The sequence below is a fragment of the Mustela lutreola genome, chromosome 14 (genome assembly GCF_030435805.1).
Source record: "Mustela lutreola isolate mMusLut2 chromosome 14, mMusLut2.pri, whole genome shotgun sequence".
NCBI classification, from domain to species: domain Eukaryota; kingdom Metazoa; phylum Chordata; class Mammalia; order Carnivora; family Mustelidae; genus Mustela; species Mustela lutreola.
In genome coordinates, this window is record NC_081303.1 from 30,994,430 (window position 1) to 31,022,082 (window position 27,653).

The 27,653-nt window shown below is 37.3% G+C and overlaps 1 protein-coding gene across 2 annotated transcripts in view; it reads right to left on the reverse strand.

The window, feature by feature from the left end:
* RALGPS2 (Ral GEF with PH domain and SH3 binding motif 2) overlaps positions 1–27,653 on the reverse strand; it is a 156,041-nt gene that overhangs the window by 91,477 nt on the left and 36,911 nt on the right. For both annotated transcript variants that reach the window (XM_059147046.1, XM_059147045.1), the window contains exons 3-6: positions 23,953–24,057; positions 22,573–22,623; positions 6,538–6,621; positions 673–762 (exon numbers count right to left, since the gene is read on the reverse strand). In XM_059147046.1, coding sequence (XP_059003029.1) covers positions 673–762; positions 6,538–6,621; positions 22,573–22,623; positions 23,953–24,057 — 330 coding nt within the window. The remainder of the gene's footprint in view (positions 1–672; positions 763–6,537; positions 6,622–22,572; positions 22,624–23,952; positions 24,058–27,653) is intronic.

Sequence of the window (27,653 nt, forward strand, 5' to 3'; positions counted from 1 at the left end):
ATTTACCACAAGAATGATGAAGAATGTGGCTATAATTTGCCACCTTTTAGTGAACTTAACATAAGTTTAGAGTTGTTGTGCATTTTAATAAAGTAATAGCATCCTCTTGTGAAATGGCCTGTTCACCCTCTTCTCTAAATTCTGACCATCCTTGAAGTCCATGTTCCTTTTTTCTTGCTGCATTTATTACTCATGCCCTACAACAACTACTCAACTAACATATTTGGTGAATATCTTCCTTATATTATTCTTTTATAAATAAGTCTTATCATTCTCTACAATGTTGGCAGTGATATATTTTAAAAGCAAATAACTGGTATGTGTTTTCCTATTTAATCCTGTAAGGCTTTCCCAAGTACCTGCACAAGAGTCCAGTATTTTGTAACTATCCTACTTCACCATAATCTGATCTCTGCCAATTTATCCAGTCAAATAAATAATATAATCCAGCTACTCTGAGAGAGGGAGGAAAGATGTAAGAGGAAGGAGGAGAGGAAGAATAAAGAAAAGGCAAAGAATACAGACACCCAATTGAAAAAACTGACATACTAATCAATCAGGCCTTATTTTCCAGGGTCAATTAATAGTAAATAGGGTGTCACAGGCAAATATTCACTCACAAACAGTACTGAATGACTGGACTCAAAAAATAAAAACACAAGTCTTTCTTACCTTAGCAGTTTTAATATAATGGCTCAAAACTTCTGCTCTAATTTTTAACGTCTGAGCATGAAGAATTTCTCTAACAACCCAAAAGCTTACCTGCAAATGAAAATGAAACATAGTTGAATGGCAAGACTCCTTACTCACTAGGATTCAATTAATGACAGGAAATACTTGATGAACTACCTATAGCTGGTTAAAAAACCATACTTGCTCTTTCCCAGCATACCACCAAGTTGGCTACATACCCAATCTTTGGATGTTGCATACAATTCATATGCATATGAGATATGTATGTGCACAGAGACAGATATATATGTATGTATGTACTTCCACACACAAAAAAACTATGATCACTATGATTTTTCATTTGTAAAAGCAAACAACTTTTGAAGGAAAAGAGCTAATAGAAGAATGCAATAAAATTGGAGTGATAGAAGAAAAACACTATACCAATACATGTGATTTTGCCGTATTCTGAGACACTGTGGCAGAATTAGGTAAGCTTTAAGAGCAGACATTATAAAAAATGCTACTTACAGCATGCTTTTCCTGTGGCTGTGTAATCCCACATTGCCATTTATTTACATCAAGCATAATTGTGTGAAGAATTCCAAAATATCATAAAGAAAAGTGTATCCAAGTCATTCTAAAATTAAGATTGTATTTTAAAAAAATCATGTAATGTTTTCTAATTCAATAAACTGTATCCACAATTTCTTTTAAAAATTAAAAATAAGGTGCCTCGTTAGCGCAGTAGGTAGCGCGTCAGTCTCATAAAAATCATTAAAAATAATTCATCAGACAGTGTGGAGATTCCTCAAGAAATTAAAAATAGAACTTCCCTATGACCCTGCCATTGCACTCCTGGGTATTTACCCCAAAGATACAGATGTAGTGAAAAGAAGGGCCATCTGTACCCCAATGTTTATAGCAGCAATGGCCATGATCGCCAAACTGTGGAAAGAACCAAGATGCCCTTCAACAGACGAATGGATAAGGAAGATGTGGTCCATATACACTATGGAGTATTATGCCTCCATCAGAAAGAACGAATACCCAACTTTTGTAGCAACATGGACGGGACTGGAAGAGATTATGCTGAGTGAAATAAGTCAAGCAGAGAGAGTCAATTATCATATGGTTTCATTTATTTGTGGAGCATAACAAATAGCATGGAGGACATGGGGAGTTAGAGAGGAGAAGGGAGTTGGGGGAAATTGGAAGGGGAGGTCAACCATGAAGAGACTATGGACTCTGAAAAACAATCTGAGGGTTTTGAAGGGGCGGGGGGTGGGAGGTTGGGGTACCAGGTGGTGGGTATTATAGAGGGCACAGATTGCATGGAGCACTGGGTGTGGTGCAAAAACAATGAATACTGTTATGCTGAAAATAAATAAAAAATAAATAAAAAAAAATTCATCAGAAGGCATACTAGATCTATCTGTAACACTACTAAGAGGCTCTAATCCACTCTGATCGAAGTACTTTGTTTACCATACGGTACAATGTAACATATTTTTAATTCATTTACTATGAAAAGAAAATCAAGGCACCATCAGTTGGCTCACACTTCTGTAAGTCTAAAAACAGGGTATATTAGTAAGAAATGACAGTGCAAAATACAATGCCACTGCCTCACAATTCATCTCCCTGTTTTAGAGAGAAACATTTCAGATTTTATATATATATTTTACAAAACCACCTCAGTATTTGTTACTATATTTGGCAATAACTATCCCTAATTTTGATAAAGTTTACCTCTAAAATATATCAAAAGCTATACTTTAGATATTTAGATATTTGATCAACAAATAGCCTATCACCTGTGAACTCAATCTAAACTGCATAATCACGGACTTAACTAAATTTAATGTGATAGGGGTGCCTGCGTGGCTCAGTGGGTTAAGCCTCTGCCTTTGGCTCAGGTCATGATCCTAGGGTCCTGGGATTGAGTCCTCCATCGAGCTCTCTGCTCGGCAGGGAGCCTGCTTCCACCTCTCTCTCTCTCTCTCTCTGCCTGCCTCTCTGCCTACTTGTGATCTCTGCTACATAAATAAATAAAATCTTTAAAAAAAATTTAATGTGAGACAAATTTTAAGACTAATATCATCAAGATATTAAAACATGGCCAAAAAGTTTTTTGTCATTCTTTTCGTTGGAAGTTGGGGTATATGTTAACCTCCATGTCATCTGAACAGGCTTGTAACTACTTTAATGAACAGAAGATTAATGAAATTGATGATAACTTCCAGGACAAGGTCATAAAAGAGCATGTAGGCCTTGCCTTGATTATTGGAACATTCTGTCTGGGATTCCTGAACTACCTACCATGTAAGAAGTACGACTACCTGAGACCACCATGCTGGAAAGGCTAAGTGTAGGTGCTCTCCAACTGATAGACCCAGCTAAAGCCAACCACACCTGAGAATACTGATCCAGAATGACCAACAGTAGGATACAATTCAATAAAATTACTGGGAAAAAAATCTGTTGACCATAGAGACAAAAAGATCAAGTAATTTTGAAGGAAAAGAAAATGTAATTATCATCAGACTTCTTAACAGCAACACTGTCAAGAAAAAAAAAATGGAGTAACATAATATCACGGAAAAAAATTTTTTATACAGAGGACAGGAAAATTTGTCAGTATGCAAGAATTCTGGCCTTACTGTTCTAGTGAGTCCTTCCTGAGTATTGTAACAGAGAATGAGCTTCAGGCAACCAAAATGCCTAGAGAAACAGCAACATAAGGATGCTACTTTTTCAAAGAACTAAGACTAAAAGAGAGTGCATTATATAATGCCCATATGCTCAGACAACATATAGTACAATTATAAAAACAGAACATCTGCAAAACATCTATCTGTTTATAGGAACATTATTGGTAATAGTATTATTCTGAGCCTTTTGTTTATTATGTAGGATAAAGCAAATGAGTGTATGATAGGGTACTGCATCATGTCCTGTGTTCCTTGAAAACCAGAATTCCGGGTGTGGAAGAAAGAACATGTGGATGTAATACAGAAGAGTTGGAAGTAAAACCCTGGTCTTGAATCTAAATTAGAAGTATCAATATGAACTAATGGGATGCTTTATCTTTAAATAGTTGTATGTCGGGACGCCTGGGTGGCTCAGTTGGTTGGACGACTGCCTTCGGCTCAGGTCATGATCCCGGAGTCCCGGGATCGAGTCCCGCATCGGGCTCCCAGCTCCATGGGGAGTCTGCTTCTCCCTCTGACCTTCTCCTCGCTCATGCTCTCTCTCACTGTCTCTCTCTCTCAAATAAATAAATAAAATCTTAAAAAAAAAAATAAATAAATAGTTGTATGTCTATGTTATGTGTATGATACACAGATATCCTAGCTATCTCTGCTGAAAAAGGCAGAGAAGTTGTCATTCTGACAGCAATGAGCATTCCTGGCATCCAGGTCCACTACCCCCAGTAAGAAACCGGGACTGGTATGTTTGAAATGTTGATTGTAGGCCAGGGACAGGTAATGGACAAAATGAACCTGAAACATATTTGTATACCCGATGGCAAGGAAACTATTCAATACTACCAGGGTCATGACAAAGGATATGAATGCCAACTTGAAAAGACTTCCACTGGCCTAAAATGGAGTATTAGTTTCAATAAAGATAATAACCGCAATGGGTTGACACATATCATATGCAGTTAAATTTACGAGTTCATAATGGTATTAGAAATAAAAAACTACTTGGTCACTATTAGAGAAAGACAGAACACCAATTCGTTATCTTCAAAATTATTAAATAAACGGGAAGAATCAAACATTTATCTTTCCTTGCTTATAGGAAGTGAATCTCTGGGCAAGCAAATACCAGATGAAGGAAAATGTGTCTATAAAAGCACTTCAAGGGGCGCCTGGGGGGCTCAGTTGGTTAATCATCTGCCTTTGGCTCCAGGTCCCAGGATCCTGGGATTAAGCCCGGCCTCAAGCCCGTATTGGGCTCGTTGATCAGGGAGGGGTCTTCTTCTCCCTCTCCCTTTGCCCCTCCACCCCCCTCACACTTGCTGTCGCTCAAATAAATCTTTAAAAAATAATAATAATCGGGCAGATAGATTCCTTTTAAAAGACTAACTTCTTTCATAATTTACTATTTCAAACCTCCTATGATGCTACTCGGAGAAATTAACAGAGTAATGGACCAACTAAGTAAGACTGTAGGATCAACTGTAACCTGGAATAAGGATAAAGGCTTTTGGTACAACATGCCATATTTGACTCTGGCAACTTTTTGGCTTAAGAATAACAGCCTTAAAATCTAAAGTCATATTTGTGAATATTTTAACAATGCTTTTGCTATGGCAAAAAAATTTTACTATGATGACAAATTCTGAGCAATTCAGAAAAATCTGAATATATAACTATATAACTTGAATATAAAATTCAGTGAAAGACATGGTTGCCTTATATCCTATTTTAATGATTTAATCTCATTTTTAAGAACTTTGATCCACTTCATTTTGGGGAATACAGTGAACCAAATAACCTGAAAAACTGTTTGCTATATAAACTTCTAGAAATATTGGGTTAAAGACAAACAAACTCTTTTTTTAAAAAAACGTGTGACTAACTCAAAAGAAAGGATTTCCCCTAGAGGCAAAAAGAAGGGGAAATAAGGGAGGAAACAAAGGCAAAGCTACGGTTAAAAGAAAGGGCACTGCAGCTGCCCATGGAGGATTTTCTCTCAGTGACTTAGGGGCTTTGGATTTAATACTCCTCCTAAGACATAAAACAAGTTGCCCATCTCTATTCTACCACACGATGTCTATCTAAGGGATCTTCAAAGTGCTATGATCTTGGGAGAACCTGTAGGCTAAAACAATTCACTTACTGGCAGGGGAAGACAAACACAGGAGATGGAGAAAAATATAAGTTTTTCTTAAGAATCTGTAACTAGCCTCACTATAGCCACGTATGGAAGTTCACAACCAAAACTTATGAGGAATTTAACTAAGTCATTATAGTCTTTGGTACCAGCAAAAGCAAACAAAAGTATTTCAGAAGAGATATACCCTCAAACTAAGCAGCAGCAGAATTCCCATAGATGCAGTACAGATAAAGCTTAAATGAACATGAGCTCTCAATCTAGAATTACAAAATGCATAAGAAAACCATCTTGTGTAAGGATCAGCAAAAATAACACAGAATTAGTACTCCCAGGTCTTTGGATAATAACACAGAAATTATATTGTAAAATGTTGAAAATGATTTGGATAATAACACAGAAATTATATTGTAAAATGTTGAAAATGATTTAAGAAATACTAAAAATAACACTAGCGTAAAAGCACACAGAACAGGTATGACCCATCTATAAGAGAATTAGTGAATTGAAATATAGATCTGAAGAAACCACTCAGAATGGGTGTACATACAAAACATGGTAAGTTAAGACACAAGTAGAAAAGAATAGCAAGAGAGTAGAAAAGAATTTCCAAGAGAAATTACAGAAGAAAAAAACAGAGATCATGCAGAGAGACAATGTTGGAAGAGACAGTGGCTGACAATATTCCAGCACTGACGTGAGAAGTTAAACTACTTCTTAATGAAAATATATTAAGGGGGGTGCCTGGGTGGCTCAGTGGGTTAAGCCGCTGCCTTCGGCTCAGGTCATGATCTCAGGGTCCTGGGATCGAGCCCCGCATCAGGCTCTCTCTGCTCAGCAGGGGGCCTGCTTCCCTTCCTCTCTCTGTGATTTCTTCCCTTCCTCTCTCCTACTGTGATCTCTGTCAAATAAATAAATAAAATCTTAAAAAAAAAAAAAAAAGAATAAAAAAAAAGAAAATATATTAAGGAACTGAATTTCAGAAACAAAATTATCAAAATTCTACAAGCAACTCACATGATTAAATCTTCGTGTGAAGGCAACAGCATTTGGTGCAGAACTGTATTTTTCTTTTTTATTCCATCCACAACTTGAAAGCTCCTGAAAAAAATGAGTAAAAATAAATTCAGTTTTCTTACTATATTAAAGGTTTCGAAACATAAAAGACAGTTGTGTCCTTTCCTAGAGCCATTTAACAGGAACATATCTAATACTACAACCACTCAATTAAATCACAAAACCAAACTCTACTAGTGGTATGTAAGAGGGAAAATTACTTGTCTATGAGCATACAGATGACTAGAGTTACACTTTACTGGGAAACTGGTGGATCCTTCTTTGAAGCGATTTGAATCCCAAATAATCCAGATAATGCAAGTTGAGCTTCCTACAATGTATACTGAAGCCTAGTAGATGCCAAGCCCAATTCAGTTACTCAGAACTTTCAGTTAGGCTCCCAGAACCTCACTCTCTGAGCTGACAGCCAACCTCCCAAAATGTGTGATCAAACCTCTAAAAAAAAGAGTTCTTGATACTCTAGGGTATCAAGACACCTCAGGTGTCAATTCTGTTGACCGGGTCTGTCAATAGAATTCAAAGGGCTTACTAAATCTGGATGTCAAAAAATTAAATTTTTATTTTATACTAATCTCTGATATGACATTCCTTTTTATTATAAATGCACAGTACAGATTACAGAAGAGTTAACAATACCTGTGACTTTTGTCACTGATAAAAAATTTTTCTATCACCCTATAGTTGGTACAGGCAGTCCAAAAATATCATTTATACTTACCACTAGTTTGAAATTAGCTCATTATCTCTGTATCTTAATATGTTAATAAGGAAGCACATATATATTGCTATGAAACAGTTATAAAAATATGGTGATAAGTATATTTTCATAGAATTGATTCCTTTGATTTTTTAAAGAGGGGTTCAGCTTCATAGGCTTTGTTCAAGTGCCAAAGGGGTCCAAGGTTCAAAGCAGGTTAAGAACCCTGCTGTAATGAAGTAACCACACCAGAAAGAAAGAGAATCTATCTGAGGAAATCTATCTATCTAATCTGAGCAAACTGAGTTAGGGCAGGAAATGAACAAACAAACAGAAACAGAAAAAAAAATCATACAACTATTACTTTCAGACAGCTAAGGTATTGCTCCCATTAGGCAAAAACAGGAGGATATATTTAGAGGACAAAACAGAGCTTTTAGAAATGAAAAACATGGTAAGGGAGATTTTAAAAACCAACATAAGAGTTGTGAGATAAAGGTGATAAAATCTTTTACAAAATGAACTCAAAATAGGAGTCAAAATATTATGTTTATAGAGTCCCTAAGAGTCAATGTCTGCATAATAACAAGAACAGAGAAAAATAACTTAACAAAAAAGTTTTTTCAAAATATTATGTTTATAGAGTCCATAAGAGTCAATGTCTGCATAATAACAAGAACAGAGAAAAACAGCTTAACAAAAAAGTTTTTTTAATGCCTCTAGAACTTAAGGACAGGAAAAGACCTATCTTGTGTCTTTTATAATGGGGTAAATTTTTTAAAAACCTCAAAATCAAGGCCTAGCATAAAAAATTTTAGAGCATTAGAGACTAAGGGATTATAAATCAGTAAGATTAAAAAACAAAGCAAAATAAAAATAGATTACAGGCAGAAAAAGGGATCAAAGGCCTCGATACCTCAAGAGTAACACTGAAAGTCGAAGACAACTGAAATGTCTTCAAAATCCTAGAATTCTGTGCCCAACAAAAATGTGAAATTAAATATGAAAATATACTGCAGAGATTTTCAGACATCAAAGTCTCAGAGAATTTGTTTTATATGTACCTATTCTCAGAGAGCCAGCAGAATTATGTGGTTCCTTAAAACAAACTAGCAAATTAAGAAAAAAGAAGACATGGGATCCAGGAAACTTAGTAACAAACATAGAAAGGAAATACTATGAATACCCAGATTAACAGTAAAGGAGATCCTGGGACACAACTGTGAGTAGAGCTTAAGAACAACAGTTTAGCGGTACCCCGGGTGGCTCAGTCAATTGAGTGTGTCTGCCTTCAGCTCAGATCATAATCCCAGGGTCCTGGGATCAAGCCCTGCATCAGGCTCCTGGCTCAGCTGGAGGCGTGCTTCTCCCTCTCCTACTCCCCCTGCTTGTGTCCCTCTCTCGCGGTTTCTCTCTCTGTCAAATAAATAAATTAAAAAAAAAAAAAAAAAAAGAAGAAGAAGAAGAACAACAACAACAACAACAGCTCAGACATTAACTAGCAAGAAGACAGAAATTACAAGAAGGGTACCTCTCAAAGATGAAGCAATGTCTAAGAGTTTGAACACACGGAGAAGGCATTCACTATATTCACCACTGGCAGAAAAATTAGTGACCAGTACAGAGAAAGCTTAAGTAAGTTATTAGCTCAAGGAAAACAAAATTTAAGTAAACACAGCTCAATTGTAAATAGTTGAGCCATGATTACTTATTCATGTCAAAATTATGACATAACTACATGCGAAAAAGAAGAGGAAGTCAACTGTGTAAACGTCAAGGGAACAGAATGTACGACTATGAAATCATCTTCTACAGTACCGAGTCAATAAATCATATCCAAAATTTTAAGAATTATAAATGACAGGCATTTAGATGCACTATTTTAAAACTGGACATAAACTCCTCCAAGGAGGAACACAGCTAAGACGCTGGATGGGTTTGCGGCTCAAGGGTGGGGATGATGGAAATATGTGACTTCTTTTTTTTTTTTTTTTTTTTTTTAATTTATTTATTTGACAGAGAGAAATTACAAGTACACTGAGAGGCAGGCAGAGAGAGAGAGAGAAGGAAGCAGGCTCCCTGCTGAGCAGAGAGCCCGATGCGGGACTCGATCCCAGGACCCTGAGATCATGACCTGAGCCGAAGGCAGCGGCTTAACCCACTGAGCCACCCAGGCGCCCCGGAAATATGTGACTTCTTAAATGTGATGTATTCTTATCTTCCATAAAATTTAGAAACAGAAATAAAAAGAAACAGTCTAAGGGGAAGATGGAGGAAATAGTTATGATGATATAATACTTCCAGAAACACAAGTACTATTCCCTTGACTGGCGTGATATCAGTGAATATTGAAAAAAGTGGTAGATTCAGATATTTTGGAGGCAGGCAGGCCTTGGTCAAAACTAGATCTACACAGCATAGGCCAAAAATGAGGTATCCAGAGATACGCCGATTCCCTTTTCTGGCCTGAGTAACCAAGAAGAAGAATACTGAGGGAAGAAACAGCAATTACTGCTTCAACACAATAGATAAGCAATAAGTGCTCTGAAGATACCAATTACTAACTTTTTTAAAACCTAAAGCTAGATTACAACCTTCAGATTTGAAATTACTGGAGGAAAATATAAAACAACAGTAAAAACAAACAAACAAAAAAAGAATTGTTACTGAGCCTAAATACCCATTTCACATTACCTCCCTGTATAGATAGAAAATAGTGATAGACATTATGTGAATGTAAAAACATGATAACTATATTAAAAACATCTAACCTCGACAAAGTATTATTGTTCTAAAAATATAAATATTTAACTATATGAATATATATTAACTATATAGAGACATCATATTTTAGGACAATTTCCTAGGATTAAATCTATAAATACTGAATTGCTTTTCACCAATTAATATTATTCCCAAATTTATATTAATGCCATGATCAAAGTGTCTGTGTCAAATTGATACTATACTTATCAAACTACGTAATGTAGCCATTTACCAGTTCAAACTCAGTAACAAACTTCACACAGAAAATGAGTTTCACTTTCCTGTTAGAAGGCTACACTCTAACTAATGAATATCCTTGTACCTTTTCTCACATTTCTGATCATTTCCTAAATATACGGTCCTAGAAGTAAAATCACTAGGTCAAAGAGGATGAACTATTTCAAGGTTTTGATACCCATCCAACTGCCCTGCTGAAATACTGAGTCATTTATACTATTACCAAGTGTCATTTTCCTAAAAGTCTTACTGAATCTGGGTATATTTATCCCCTTTCATTGCTTCAATTTCCCCAACTGTAAGAGTAATTACGTTTGTTAAAAAGAGAGAAAAGGGAGGGTGGGGCCATGAACCAACTATAAACCCACCAAAGAGAAAATCTATGAAAACACACCTTCCCAATCTTCTTTACGTGCATACTGAGGCCTAGTTTCTGTTTGTTTTTAAAGTAGCTGATACTTATATTGTCCTCTTCTGTGTGATTTCATCTTCTGGTTTTATGTTTAGAAAGGCCTTTTCAGCCTGAGAACAGCTGTCTTAACAGCAGCAGTAAAAGTAAGAGTTAACACTAACAGAGATTACTGTACACCAGGCACTAATCTAAGTGCTTTATACATATCAACTCCTTTGAACCTATCTTCATCATTATTACAAATTATAATAAACAAGGAATCCAGATAAAAGTATCAATGAACTACAGCTTTATTTTTTTTTTTGCACTAAAAACTTCCAAATGCTTCTCTGACTCCTCAAATAAAAAATTATAAAAATGGATAAAAATTTGGATAAAAAATTCATCCAATACTTAGAACATTTCAACATCATTAATTTAATGGAAAAAATGCTTTGTCCCTTTAACTAAGCTGACAGGAAGCAGGTGGGGATGAATGAATCTATGGTCACATTAGTTGGTAGCAAATGGATGAAAATTCCACTGGACCCCTCCATTTTAAAGGAATTTGTAATTAGGGGCACCTGGGTGGCTCAGTGGGTTAAGTCTGCCTTCGGCTCAGATCATGATCTCAGGGTCCTGGGATGGAGCCCCACATCAGGCTTTCTGCTTGGCCAGGAGCCTGCTTTCTCCTCTCTATCTCTGCCTGCCTCTCTGCCCATTTGTGATCTCTGTCAAATAAATAAATAAAATCTTTAAAAAAAAATAAAGAAATCTGTGATTAGAAAATGTAAGACATAAGCAGGTTTTTTAAAACCTGTTAGAACAGTAGCTTCTGCTTCAGAAAACATTTCCATTTTGAGATGATGCTGTATTACTCGCACATCTAATACAACAATAAACTATAATGATGGAGAACAGATTAGTGGTTCTAGGAGTTAAGGATGGTGGGGAGTGAGTAGGAGTGGGACTAGTTGACTAGCGAGGGGTAACACAAGGGAGAGAAAGCACTGTGGTATTGCAATAGTTCTGTATCTTGACTGAGGTGATGGTTAGACAAAACTATACATAGAAAAAAATGTTATAGAACTATACAGGCATGTGTTATACAAACGTCCATTCCCTGGTCCAGCTACTGTACCATATACGTTAAGATGTAGCTTCTAGGGGAAACTGGGTGAAGGGTAAGTGGCACTTCTCTGCAGTACTTTTGCAACTTCCTATGAATCTATAATTAATATCCCTATACTATTTTTTCCCCAAGTTCTAGTGAATCTGTAATTACCTCAAAATAAAAAGTCAAACAACAACAATAAAAATCTTATTTAATGGGGCACCTGGGTGGCTCAGTGGGTTAAGCCTCTCTGCCTTCGGTTCAGGTCATGGTCTCAGGGTCAGTCCTGAGATCAAGCCCCGCATGGGGCTCTCTGCTCAGGGAAGAGCCTGCTTCCCTATCTCTCTCTGCCTGCCTCTCTACCCACCTGTGATCTTTCTGTTTCTCTGTCCAATAAGTAAATAAAATCTTTTTAAAAAAATCTCATTTAATGAGCTGGAATTGCATTGGGACTCCAGGAATGAACTCATTACTTTCTTCTTAAACCCTGACCAGCACTTATATTAGCTAGTCTTAAAGGAATTTTGCCCTGCCCCACCTCTTTCTCAAAAGCCACTGAACTCTGTGAGGAGGAAAAAAATTGCTTTTCCCTTTGTCTCTGTCTCTGTCTCAGACTCCAGGATCTTCCTCCAAAAAACACTATTAACGATCTGAGAAATAAATTCTCCCACCAGTGGTATCTTGCATTAGACAGCATATCAGTCTAGGCAAGGGCTATTAGATACTAAAACATCTCCATGAACACCAAAAAGTAAGCTTAGTGACTCAAAGGATTCTTCTGGGAGTCTGGTTTAAGAATAGGACTGATTTAAGTACACTGTGTAAGTAAGCCTCTATTTTAGCAAAAGCTTAATGAAATACACCAGCCTTGATACCTCTTAAAAGTTGTTCAAATGGATTAACTTACAATTTTAAAATCAGGCAGTAGAAAGAAATCTAACAGCAATTCACAGATACAAATGCAATTTTTAAATGGTCATTGAAAGAATTATGTAGAAGAATACTCATGGGCTCACTCTGAGCTATGAAACTATGAAGCCCAATTTCTCACTGAGTTTATTTTGGAAGCACGTGGGGAGCAAACACCACAACTCACGACCACCTACCCTATGAAAGAATTACTGAATTTCACAGGAGCCACAGCTTCTCTTATGTCTCTTGTAGGTTTGTTCTGTAAAGTCAAATTCTTGCTCTAAATTTCATCTTGTAGGTTCCAACACTCTTAAAAGGACTGCTCTAAGGGTGATGTTGTAGGGATACCTAAAGATAGAAGAAGAGAAAAGGCCAATATAGACCAGCATTTAGACAGAGATTGAGAGAAGAAAAGAAAAAGTGATGGAATCTGTAAAAGACTGTGGGGAGCAGGGAATCCTCACAAGAAGACCTTTTTTTGTTTCTCTGAAGTACAGCTGACACACAGAAGAAAGTCATTATGCTAAGGTACTCTTATGCTCAAAAGATGCAAAGCTCTAAAGGGAGATGGTATCTCCATTAGCATTCAGCCTATATGGCTATTTAGAAAGAAGTCTCAACCACAGATGATGTGCTCGTTACGATTCTTGTATTTTTAATCAACAGAATAAAGTTCTGAAACTTTATAAAACTTTAATGTGTTATGTTAAATCAAAAATATCTTTCTTTTCTAATGTAGTCACATCCTCTGTTCCCCCTCTGCCTTCCTCCTGACACATTATAGCTGTCCCTAGAATGATAGCAGAGATAAAGGCAGGAGCTACCTTCTGCTACCACTGATGCCATGATACACCCACTCCCCTAATCAACAATGCCCCCCCTTCCTTCTCTGGTTTTATTCTAAGCCTAAACTTACTACACCACACTCACGGTGATGAGCCGCAGTAATGTAACATACAGAAGAGTTTCTACCTTGCTTGTAACAGAAAATTCCAAATCTTTCATGTCTTCTTTGTTTTCTTCAACCCTCCCACCATATTCACGAATTGTTTACATTTTAGTTCTAACGCAAATGATAATTTCCAATAAAAAAACAACAATAACACAGAATTATGGTATTCCTGATTTTGGAACCTGGGATGTTGCCAAGATTCTAGTCTCTAACATACACAAAAATGTTAGCATACAGAATGGCCTTCAATATATCGTCAGAAATATCAACTTTATATCAACTTTAAGTTTTTCAGAAATGTTTTAATAAGAGTCAGAATTAACTATTATGTACTTTTCCTCATTTCACCACCATTCTTCCTCAATCTCTAGTGTATCCCAGTTACACATGAGAGCCTTATCTGTGCTCTGTATATAATGTCTGTTTATTGAAATAATCTAAATGACTTACTAGAACTTTATAATAAAGTGTGAAACTTTCTTCTTTGAATGCAATACATGTCAGGAACCTTTAGTCAGAGCCGGACTCTTTACGAACACTTGAGACCTCGTAGAAGAGGCAAACATTATCCAGTGTGTAATGACGACAGTACAGATTTCAAGCACAGTTCACCCTTTATGAATGATCAAAAGCACCAGAGAATTGCGATTAAAAAGAAAATCTGATTGCAAGCAAACTTTCTGTCATAACACATCCTGTGCTGAGTAATAAAATACTCATTCTGAAGAGAAACCCTATTGATGTAATAAACATACCAATGTCATCAGAACAAATATAAGCTTTATAGAATGAGAGAATTTGTAATAGACAAGACCCAAAAAACCTATAAATGTAATACACCTTCAAAATAACACTCACTGCTTCAACACAAAAGAACTCACACTGGAGGGAAGCCCTATAAACATGTCAGAGCTTTCTAAAAGAAAACAAACCTTCATGATCAAAAGAGAAATCACGCCAAGAAAATCCTTATGTGTATGAAATACGGAAAAACTTTAACAAGAGCTGAGCTTCAACTAAGTAACAGAAAATTCACACCAGAAATAAGTGCATGCACAAAATCTGTAATCTGCTGTTACTAAGCATTAAGGAATTCATACTAGAGGAAAAAACCTGAAAATTTTCTTAATTGTGGGTGGGGTAAAAAAACCAAAACTCCTATTTCCATAGAAAGAACGCTATTTTATGAGTCACATTCTTGGAGTAACAGACTTTTGTTTGGAATCATTTGGAAATGATTCCAAACATGATGAACACTGGGAGATGACATGTCTGTGGGCTCTACAGTATAAAGCCTTGGAATGGTCACTAAAACAAACTCAAATACTGAACAGGTATTATTCTAGGCACTAGAGACACATCAGTGAACAAAAAAGATCAAAGTTTCTGCCCTTGTGGAATTTATCTAGTGAGAGGATAACACCCCCCAATCTATAAGAGCTTGACTCATGACCATCACTAGACCCTGATCATCTGCTTAAGACTCCTGCAGCTTTGATCAAAATTATATTTATTACTGACTGAGAACTACCCTTAACTGTCACTTTTACTCTGAAGTCACCAATAAAAACAATCCTACTTCCAGGAATTCTGGAAGACCTAAACGGTATTCTGAAGAACCAACAGTCCAAAATCCTTTACTTCATAGATTCAGTCATTTTTTAAAAAGGCCAAAGATTTGAAATAGATTCTATTAATGGCACAATCTATAAATGGCAAAGCTGAAAAAAACTGCAAGTCTTCGGACTCCCTGCTTTTATGCTTTGCCACTAAAAATTCTCTTTGGGGATTCAAAGGGCTAAAATAAGTGAAATAATTAAAAAATTTTGAGCACCCATTTAGAGCTATGAAGGTTAGACACTGATTAAAAAAAAAAGAGGGGTGCGTGGCTGGCTCAGTGGGTTGGGCCTCTGCCTTTGGCTAGGGTGTGATCTCAGGGTCCTGGGATCAAGGCCTGCATGGGGCTCTCTGCTCAGTGGGAAGCCTGCTTCCCCCACCCTTCTCTGCCTGCCTCTCTGCCTACTTGTGATCTCTCTCTCTCTCTGTCAAATAAATAAATAAACATCTTTTTTAAAAAAGAGGTGGCAAAATACATGGCAATTTGTGCCCAAAACTGGTTTAAACAAAAGAAAAAAGAGAGAGAGATACAAAACTCCATGGAAATAAGAGTTGTAAGGACCCATTACCAATGGTAGAATATAAATAATCAAACTGCTAAACTTTTTCCTTTTTGTGATCACTGTAATGACCGTTTCGGCAACAGTATCACTGTACACTCTCCCCACCACTGAGAGAAGGCTGCTTAGCAAGGGGAGGGAAGAAGCGTGAAAGGCGGATTTTGTGTGAGATGGAGCAGCACCCATAGAACCTTCCAAATTTGGCCATGCTGCTTGGGTCAGTGGGGACATGAAGATTCTTAGGATTTCTGTAGCAGCAGCTCTGGGAATCAGGGCAAAGTGTTCCAATGGAGAGGGACCCGGCGGTACAGAAAGCACTGGCTGTGCTGAGACCTGTCTCAGGCCCAACAATCCTGCACAGACACTAAGGAGTGCTCATATTTCTAGAGCCAGTGAGCTGCAGCCTTATGAAAACATGGTACTCTTTTAATAACTATCGTTCAGAGTTGACAGAGATGGGGAAGGAGAGAAAAGTTTTTTAGGAAGTAAAATCAACTGGAGAACAGGGGAAATAGGATGGAGAGAAAAGGGAAGAGTGACTCCTAGGGTTGGTTCTGAATGGTAATAATAATGGACAGATGGTGCATACCACACAGACAGGGAATCTTTAAAAATGAAACTGGAGCACACCTTTTCTTGTAGTTATATTCCTACCCAATAGTTTTTTGTATCACTGATGAACTTTCCTGTAACATTAAATTCTTTTCATTGGTAAGCATGTTTTCCATTCTTCTGACCATAAAACAAAAAGCTAAGAAAACAAAGTACCAAAGTGTTCTTTTTTCTTCTTTTGATCTGAGATAACTTCAAGTGTGAGACAGGGTTGGAGAAAAACCAGACTTAGCATTTGTTTGATTCAGATCTGCTCTTCAAGATGTGACTTTATTTAGCCAGTATTCTACTGATGACTAAGGACAGTCCCTATACCATAAACAATTTTTTGTGCCAGTTCCAAGATAAGAGAGATAGTTTCTACAGTGAAATAAAAGGCGTGGAATTTTTCCTTTTCCCCCTGAGCAATTCTGCAGTGTGCTGTGTGACAGGCACTGTGCAGGTAAGTGGCCAGAGCCTGAGACAGTGCCTGCACTTTGCAAGGTGCCCTTTTCTTCCTACAAGTTTAGGTAGGGCGCCTGGATGGCTCAGTGGGTTAAAGAACAAGTTTAGGTAGAACCAGTTCATCTAAACTGTACTTAACACAAAAGACAGGAATACAGAATTCCATGAACTGGTAGGAATTACAGGTCTACTTAGGGAACTGAATTAATGAGAGATATATATTTCAGTAAGTTCCAGGTGCCTCAGAAATTGCCTCTATTATAGAAAATCGAGTGAGACTTGGCTGGTGCAATCACCAACCTACACTCAATCACCAAGCCATACGGCTGGATTCAGAAGCTATATTCTTCGAAGTTCAAATTCCGTACAGATTTCATTTTAGAAAACTTGAATTACCACCTGAAATAAATAACAGGAATATGTACATGTAATAGTGAGTTCTGATTAGCAGTTTTAGTGAATAACTAAAAAGCTTTTAAAATTTCATGAAGCATAAACATGCTTTTTTAAAAAGTTTTACATGGGATGCCTGGGTGGCTCAGTTGGTTAAGCAGCTGCCTTCGGCTCAGGTCATGATCCCAGCATCCTGGGATCGAGTCCCACATCCGGCTCCTTGCTCTGCAGGGAGCCTGCTTCTCCCTCTGACTCTGCCTTCCACTCTGTCTGCCTATGCTTGCTCTCGCTCGCTCTCTCTCTGACAAATAAATAAATAAAATCTTTAAAAAAAAAAAAAACAAGATTTAAAAAAAAAAATTAAAAATAAATAAATAAAAAAGTTTTACATAAAGTTATATAGGGACTTAAACCCTGACATAATGGGTAAACGCATCACAAGATAAATTTATTAGATTCAGGGATAACTCTTTCATAATGTCTGAGGTTAAATTTTGATTTAACAAAAGTGTTCATTCTTTAGTGAATCTAGTAACTATATAATGAGGTAAACACCATTTATGCTAATAAAAAAGATTAATACACTAGACTGACTTCATGGTTTATCTGTTAATTTGTCAATAGCAAGAGTTTTGACATGACAAACAACATCTGTACAAACATTTCAGATAACTGGTGGTCGTTAATAACTCAAAGATATCCCACAACAAAGATGCTCCACAACTCAGGAATTAGTGTGCTGGAGTGTGGATATTACCATCGGTGCTGGCAGCAATGATGAACGTTAAGAGCAAGCTAAATACAACAACAGGATACCATTTACATGAAAAATTAAAAACCTGCAACAGCATTTACTGCTAAGGAATACATATACTTAGAGAAATATAGCTCACTGCACAGGAATGATATAGATCAATACTGGATGGTGGCCCTCAGTGGGAGGAGGGAGAACGGCAAACATGGGAGAATGCAGAATGGCTTCAACAGGACTGGTTAGGTGGGTCCACAGGGGTTCATCTTATTAGTCCTTATGCCTTGCTGTAGGTCTTGAATATTTCATAGTAAATTAGAAAACATTTTTCTGCCAGATGAAGAAATTCTCCTTATACTGCCAGATTTCATGTAATTTTGATTATATGAGACTAACACCTAACAAGAATATTTTTGTGCTACATCACATCTTCCAATAGTTACATCACATCTTCCAATAGTTACTCCTTCAATTTCTGAAGACATTCTCTCACTGAACAAGTATTTGCTGTTACTATATTCATTTTCTCATTCTAACTACTGAATCCCATCACATGTCAGACAGCCCTCATGTAGCTTAAAACCTAGTGGAAGCAGCAAGCAATTAATCAAGTAAGTACATGATTAACAACTCTTTACACCTTATCACTCCTTCTTTCTTAAAGATACTTCCCTCACTTGGCTCATCAAATTCCGTACTAATAACCTGATTTCCCGCTAAATCACTCACTGTTGCTTTTTCATCTCTTGCTAATTCCACCTAAACACTAACTATGACCCCTCTTCCCATCTATAGTCACCTTCTTGGTAAACTCTTGAAACACCTCTACAGTGACCTCTCTCAAACTACATTTGAAACCTGGACAGTAATACAGTTACGTATTACCTAACTCTGCATTCTAACAAACATGTAAACCCAAACATGTCCAAAGCTAAACTCCTGCTCTTTCCTCCACCAGCTGCTGCTCTGGCCTTTTTCCACAAGTAGCAGCATTGCACATAATATTCTAGATGAATGGCAGCCCCAGAAGTTATGAACATAATAATAATAATTTTCCATCTCAGAGTATCAACGACACGCTTCTGGTGTCAGGCCAAAAACCCTGTCTGGCATCAGCCCTGACTCCTCTTGCACATAGTATTTGACAACTTTGCCATGACCTCTTCGACTCCCATCCTGACCCGAGCCACACTGTCTCTCACAGTTGATTCAGTCTTGGTACCAGTCCCACCCCCAAGTCAGTAGTCAGAAGTGACTTAAAGAACTACTTAACATCTCAGTCAGAAACTGCCACTCCTCAAAACCCTCCAAGAGCTTCCCATCTCTTTCAGAGTAAAGATCTGCAAGACCCTGGATGACATCTAGCCCTCACTACCCCCTTCCCTCATATAGCTCAATGGCTGTTCTCTACCTGGAACACTCTTCCCCAAACACCCACGATTTGCTCTCTCACTTCCTCTGGTCTTGGCTCAGATGGCCTCTTCCCAGGGAAGCCTTCCGGAAACCACCCTATCTACAACTGGAACTCTCATCATCCTCCCTCTCTGTTCTCTTCTGGCTGCTTTATGGTTTTCATGACACACTATCTTCACCTTACTCAAATGTAAGATCCACCAGGGCAGGAATTTTAGTCTGTTCACTGCTGTACCTCATGGAACTAAACCACTGTTTGGCATGTAACAGACACTCAGCAAATACTTGCTGAATCACAAAACATTAGTGTAAACTTGCAACTGATATATCCAGTGAAGAAGCAGAGTGTGCTAGGAGAATCTGCAGGAAGACAAGAAAAGCTTACCTGAGAAAGTCAAACTTGGTCCAAGAACTGAAGGATGAATAGGAGTTAATCAGGATATGCACAAGATCAGTGGTGACAGGGACTAAAAGGCCAGTGCAGCTAGACCGGAAACTATGAGGAATTTGTAGACCATATTAGGATGGTTTGTCTTTATCCTCTGAGCAACAGAAAGCCACTAAAATGTTTTAAGAAGAGGGATCATATGAACAGATTTCGATGTCTGAAAACATTACCATGGGTGCTGGACAGAGAGGACTTCAGAAGGGTCAGCAGATGTAGGTAGATCAGTAAGAGGTACATAGTTGGGATAAAATGGCAGCTTGGATTGGGATGTTGGGAGCAGAAAGAGAAGGCATAGACAAGACACTTAGAATGTTAAAAAAAAAAAAAAAATCAGTGAAACTGGTATTAAGTTAGATAAGGGATTGGGGCCAAAGGTTCACTTTTAAATTTCACAAGTTAGTGTTAGATGTCCCAAGAAAATAAAAAAGTCCCATACTGACTTGAATTCTCTGTCTTCAGTAATCATTATGTACAACTTCAATGTCCAAAGCTCCTAGTCACAAATGACCATTGGAAGGCAGCTATGCTCACCACTATACCACCAACGCACAAATGACTATTGGGAACCTGAAATGTGGCTACTGCAAAGATGTGTCCTCACTATACAGTACACACTGAATTTCCAAGTCTTAGCAGAGGAAAAAGAAAGACTAGAGACTACCTCAATAATGTTACAAAAGTTGAAGTGGTTCTGTTTCAGATGTTGTAGGTTAACTAAAATAATTAAAATTAATTTCATCTGTTTCATTTTTAGTTCATAATGTGGCTACTAGGAAATGTAAAGTTACGTTAAGTGGCTCACATTGTACTTCCACTGGATAGCGCTAATCTCATAGGAAATAGCAACATGGCCACTGCCATTTATTCAAAAGGAAAAAATATATCAAAGGATAAGATGGCCAAATTTCAGGGCAAAGAAAGCATAATTTTTGTAAAGAATATTTAGTTTGTTTTGTTCAGGGATGTGAAGAAATTAATGTTTCAGTTTTTGTCTTTTATTTAAAGATTTTATTTGAGAGAGTGAGTGAGCAAACATACACGCACAAGCCGGGGGGAGGGGCAGCAGGAGAGGGAGAAGCAGGCTGGCTGCTGAGCATGGAGCCCAACGTGGGGCTCGATCCCAGGACTCTGGGATTGTGACCTCAGCTGAAGGCTGATGCTTAACTGACTGAGCCACCCAGGTGCCCAGTTTTTGTCATCTAAATACAAAAGCCATTTTCTTTTTCTGCTTTACGTGTAGAACACATTGCTTCTCCTATCCCTAATCTAATGGTTCTACTGAGACAATTCTCAGGTATGGAGTAAATGTTAGGAAAAGACAGAATTGTGGAAATGAAGGGACTCAGATCATTTAGGCCCAGCCCTCCATTTTGTAAGTGACAAACCTGAGATGCTAAGACATTAAGTAACTTACTTGAAAGTCACAAGACTAATACTGTCTATACCACCTAAGACACAGATGTTTTCTCCAACTCCTTATAATAATTAGTGTTCAGGGCCACTACTACTTGTACATACAACAAATATACTATATTTTGTTCCCAAAAGATCTAAAAAAAATTATCTATTTTATGGTACTGAATACTGAATTTTTTTTTTTGAGGATTTTATTTTAGAGAGTATGTGTGCACTCATACATGTGACTGGGCAGAGGGGCAGAGGAGGAGGGAAGAGGGAGGAATCTCAAGCTGACTTCACTGAAAGTGGAGCCCAATGCGGGGCTCGATCTCAAGACCCTGAGATCATGACATCAGCTGAAACCAAGAGTTGGATGCTTAACCACAGAGGCATCCAGGTGCCTCATCACTTACTCAATTTTGGAGTACAAAATCATACTTATATTACTTATTAAGAGTGGAAAAAGCATCAGTTTTTAGAGTCTAAAACCCAATTCCTACACGTAACTGTGCATCAAAGCTGTCATCCTGTTTGCTCATCAGTAAAACAGACACTACCACACTCAGGCACGCATACACACACAGAGCGTTAAAAAATGGCTTCCAGCAGGTAGAAGTATAATAAGTAAGAAATGCCTTGGGGCGCCTGGGTGGCTCAGTGGGTTAAGCCGCTGCCTTCGGCTCAGGTCATGACCTCAGGGTCCTGGGATCAAGTCCCGCATCGGGCTCTCTGCTCAGCAGGGAGCCTGCTTCCCTCTCTCTCTGCCTGCCTCTCCATCTACTTGTGATTTCTCTCTGTCAAATAAATAAATAAAATTAAAAAAAAAAAAAAAAAAAAAAAAAAGAAATGCCTTCCATGATCCTCCCTTTTCTCTCCAAAATGTTAACCACTGTCATATTACAAAGTCATAAATAAAGATGTAAGGAAAAAAACTGCTGGAGTGAGTCCTGAAACCCAGTTTCTTATTCCCAATGTCCTATGAAAAAGCTTCAAAGCCTTGGGTAAATCAGTCAACCTAAGTCTATTCACCCGTCTAAGAGGAAGCCTAACCAACCAAAATGATTCAAACAGTCCTACCTACCTATGACTCAATGATGTTTACCTATGACTGCCACATGAGTTTCTAAGGACTGAATATTATATGCACAGTCACATCAAAAGCTTTAAACATTTAAACACTAATATGAATGTGACATTTCTAAAACTTGTTTTGGGATATTATTAGTAACCATTCTGTATATTTAAAAGGAAAGTTCTTAAAACTACTCACATCTGGCTGAATGGCTTTAAATACTGGAACATCCATTAGTGTTATCTGACCCTGAAATAAAAGGTAAAAAAAATGATAATTTGTCCTTAGGAATTCTACAACATGACATATATTCTAAACTAAAATTATATTCTATACTAAAATACATTGAATACTCAAATTTTTATTAGAAAAAAGTAGCAATTTTACAAGGGATTACAGGAAATGAAAACATGCCCTTATGCCATTATTAAATATGATTATTTCAGATGATCTCATACCTATTCATACCTTCTTATGACATAAATGAGGTATAGTTAGAAAATAAAAGTGATTTTAAAAATTTGGACACAGTCATACATTAAATCAAAATCAAAACAAAAAATCAGATCTACTGGTTCATGGAGCAGTATTATGGTGATTATTAAGTCGTATTTCCTCAAACAGTAATATAAAATCTAATGTTTTATAAAGTTTTCTTCCCCATTTATAAAAATCAATGTCGGGGTGCCTGCGTGGCTCAGTGGGTTAAGCCACTGCCTTCGGCTCAGGTCATGATCCCGGGGTCCTGGGATCGAGTCCTGCATCGGGCTCTCTGCTCAGAAGGGAGCCTGCTTCCTCCTCTCTCTCTCTGCCTGCCTCTGCCTACTTGTGATCTCTCTCTGTCAAATAAATAAATAAATTGAAAAAAAAAAATCAATGTCACGTATTCTCGTGGCAATGCATGTCAAAAGACTACACATGGGTTGCCCCCAGAGCTCAGGGTTTGGAGCACCGGTCTTGTTGGGACTGCACACACCTGTGGACCTATCTTAGTCTCACTTAAGGCTACAGCTGTAAAACTAAAACTCAGTAATACACCAAAGAATAGTATGTTATGACCGAACACAGTTTATTCCTAGAATGCAAGAGCATTCAACAACAGCAAATTAAGATGTACTATTAACAAGTTAAAGGAGAAAGAGAACTTCAGTGAACATTTACATCAGTTAAGAAATAAAAGTTTTTCCAGGTATCTTTCATGATATTGCAATAATGCCTTCAAATTTCATTTTTCCGTTTCTTTAATTTACAAAAATGTAAAAATACTTCTTACATGGGTCGATAAAGCACAGCTGGCTGGCTTGAAGAGGTGGTACAGGTAGGGGGCAAAACCTACAATAAAGGTTCTTTCCCGCCAAGCTGAAGGTTTAAGGTAGGAAGCTGCTCTAAAGCTCTCCGCAGCTCTTCCTCCCTTCCCTTTCATCCCTCTGCTTGCTTCCCTGCTGTGCTACTCTCTCTCCATCAATTTCCACATTCAGTTTTTTTTTTAACCACCTCCTCTGCGCCTTGGCTCAACAGCATCAATGTGTAAGGTATGTGCAAAAACTTGGAGGCGGGGGGTGGGGGGAGGAGGCTTACCGCATATTCTTCTGGTGTAACCTTAAGAACGTCAAATACCACAGCATCAAAGCTTTTCTTCAGTTCGGAACCTTTGTCACTTAATGATTCGGAACTGCTACTTTTCTGTTAAATTGAAAGAAAATGCAGTCATTTTAATACTGTTTCCCAGTCAATGCCATGGAAACTCAATCGGCGTTCAATACCAAGGAAAGTGTAACACTGCGGACAACACGCTGCTTAGCTGAAGGAGCTCTAGACACAGGGTCAGGCAACCAGAAATCTAACTTGGGTTCTAGAGTCCTCTTCTTGTCTGGCAGTTTCTTCATCCTGATATCCTACCATAGCTTACAGAAATTAAAGATTTTAGCAAGACTGATGATTCTCAAATGAGGTAAAGGGAAGTTAAGGAGAAGAAATGTTATTAAAGAAAAAGACAAACTTCGTAACTTAAAGCATAAGAAAACAGTCAGGACTTCATTAAATAATTCAATCATATTTGCTAAGTGATGTGCACCTGTGATAGGACAATTGCTACTATTTTTATTATATTACAAATTTAAGGATTTTCTGCTTTAAGGTTACTATTTCAAGTTCAGATTTGCTTTTACTACATGTAGAACAAAAAGTGGCTTTTGGCTCTGAAAATCTTATTTCTGTTCTATTTCCACATCTATACCATGAAATAAAAATGTATTCTGCCTCAGTGGGCTAAAATCAGAGCATCATACCATAAGAACATTCAGATCATGCTCTATTAAATGGAGGCAGGATATTAATTTATAGTCAATGGCACAAAAAACTCCCAAAGTTTCAGTTACCAATGTATAATACACATGTCAGCCTAGCAGCTGTGAGACATCAGTTTTGAGCACTTGTCCTTACACCTCATTTTTGTTTTCTTCCACTTTCATTAGCAATTTTGATTATCAAAATCATTTCAAAGGAAGGACCTGTCATTAATTTGGGAAATTTCTCAACCATTATTCTATTTCAAGTATTTCTTCTGCCCCTTTCTCTTCTCCTTCTGGTAGTTCCATTACATGCATGCTACAATTTCTGTCATTCTCCCAGTCCTTGGATATTCTATTCCTTTTTTTTTTTTTTTTTCATTCTATTTTTCCCTCTGCATTTCGGTTTGGGATGTTTCTGTTGACATAAAAGCTCATGAATTTTTTGTCAGCTGACTGTTGACCACTAGTCCACTGGTAAACTGATGGATGTTATTCTTCATTTTTGTTAAAATGTTTTTGACTTCTAACATTTTCTTTTGATTCTTGGAATTTCAATATTCCCGCTTCCATTACTCATCTTTTCTTCCAAGTTGTCCATTCTTTCCGTTAGAGCCCTTACCATTATTAATCATGGTTATTTTAATTCCCAGTCTGATTAATTCCAAAATCTTTGCCATATCTGACTCTAGCTCTGTTACCTGCTTTGTCTCTCCAGACTATGTATTTTTCTTACCTTTTAGCAGGCCTTATAATTTGCTGAAAACCAGACACAATGTATTTATTGGATAATAGGAACTGAGGTAAACAGGCCTTTAGTATAAGGACATATGCTTGAATAAGGCAGGAGTTACGCTGTGTTTACTGTTTGTTGTACTTAAGGTGTCTGGGTCTTCAATTTCCTCTAGTGTCGTTCTTTGGTTTCTCTAGAAACTCCTTCTTGGATAGAATCTGTGCCTTGCCAGTTGTTCAGCTATACTCCTTCATTATTCACAAGGGCCCTGTTACATGGTGGTAAAGTACTGAGGGAGAAGTATTCTGTAAGACCTATAGTCAGGTCTTTTAATGGGCTTGTGCCCTCAAATACCTCTCAATACCCCACAGCCACTGCCAATCCCCAAAAAAGTGAGAAAGAAAGGCTGGAGGGGGCTGGAGTTGGGTACTTCTCATCCTCCAAAGAGATCAGGCTCTGGTGAAGTGGTTTCTCTTGACGTCGGGGAGAACACAATGCATTGGGAACATTTCAAAATGATTATTTTCCCCTCCCCCTGCTAGAAACAGGAAGGGCTTTTTCTCTGATCTTCACTGTGAGAATCTGGCAGAGCTTCTAGAGGTAAAACACAAAAGTAGGGGCTTGGGTAATGGAGTTTCTAACTTCAAGGTGTCCACACCATAGCCTCCCACAATTTCTCAACTATAGCTTAAGTATTCCTACCCATTTCTGGCTTCAGTGATTTCTTCTCCTGGTAAACTAAATCTTTACGTGCCTTTCTCTCCAGTTTTTGAGTCATCACTGTCAGTCTGCTCTATGACATCAATTTTCTGACAGAGCTAAGAAGAGTTACTGAGTTTGTCTGTTTAGTTTTTTTCAGGTTATGAAGCCAATAATTATGAATTTCAACCTCTTTTACATATATGAGCAGAAACCCAAAGTCCCGTAATCAGATTTTATACATAGTATTTTATTCCACATGTTTATTCTCTGTAATTATGGCTAGCTTATGTCAACATTATTTTATATCCCAAGACTAATTTAGAAATTTATTCATAATGTTAAACATCAGTTTAACACTATCAGACACATTTAACATGTATCAACTTAACATCAGACATCAGTTTCTGACCAAATAACTAAATACATTCTGTCAAGTAAAGACATTAACTTTAAACATAACTTTCTCCAAGTTTTTAACTCATTCAAGAAAAATCAGCAAATCGTAATGGCAATTTCATTACTTATCAAAACAAGTAATCACTTTCCTTTTTTCTTTCTTGTAAGTTGTTAGGAGAGGCTTAAGAAATTATGAGCCTGATGCTTCCATCTGCCTCCCCAATACCAATAAATAAGCTGGTACTGATAAGCTACACAGTACTTACACATAATGTCCACTAAGGGAATAATAGTAATTCTTTATTCAAGACAAGACTAAAAACCACTGATACTTCTCAACAGCTGAAAAACAAATTCACAAGTTAAATATAAAGCTACTGAGACAGGGAAGTCCATCACCCAGATCAAGTATTTTATCCATTCTGTAAGCTTATCAGATTTATGGGACATTTGCATTTTGATATGTTAATAGGTCTGTATTTTAAGAGAAGGTGAAAATATGTATTTTTAGTTTTACTTTCTTGCCACAGTGTAGAAAAATTTAAAAGACAGCCTTTTTGTCCACTTACCAAGTACTAAATTATACTACTCTGAGGCCTGATGTTAGTCCATTTACCTTCTTAGGAAAGGTAACAGATTTTTTTTACAGAAGTTAAATGATCTATTTTATTTAACAAATAATTATATACTGTTTCCTATAATACTAGATATATAGTTATAAATGCCATACACACACACATACACATTTAACATATTAAAAAAATACGATTATAAAAATACCAAGTAAACATACATATAATATTAGACATCTATACAAACATGTAATATAATCCCTTTCTCACGGAGAAAGAAAAGCGATGTATAAATTTATGGAAAAAATTATTTTAAAAGTGGGTTTTTTTAAACTGCTAGTTTCAAAATAGGAAAGCTATCTGTTTAGGGGATCAGGAAAAGACTCTGCTGAAAGTGTAGCATTTGAAATAGGTTTGAAAGACAGCCAAGTCTCTTTTTTTGTGCAGAGAAGGAGGGGCACATTGGAGTGAGAAGAGAAATGCCACCGAGAAAAACTGATATAGAGAAAACTGTAACAAAAGTAGGAGAAAACAATGGTCTATACAAACATCAGCAAGATGTAGTATTCCTTCATTAGAATGAAATTT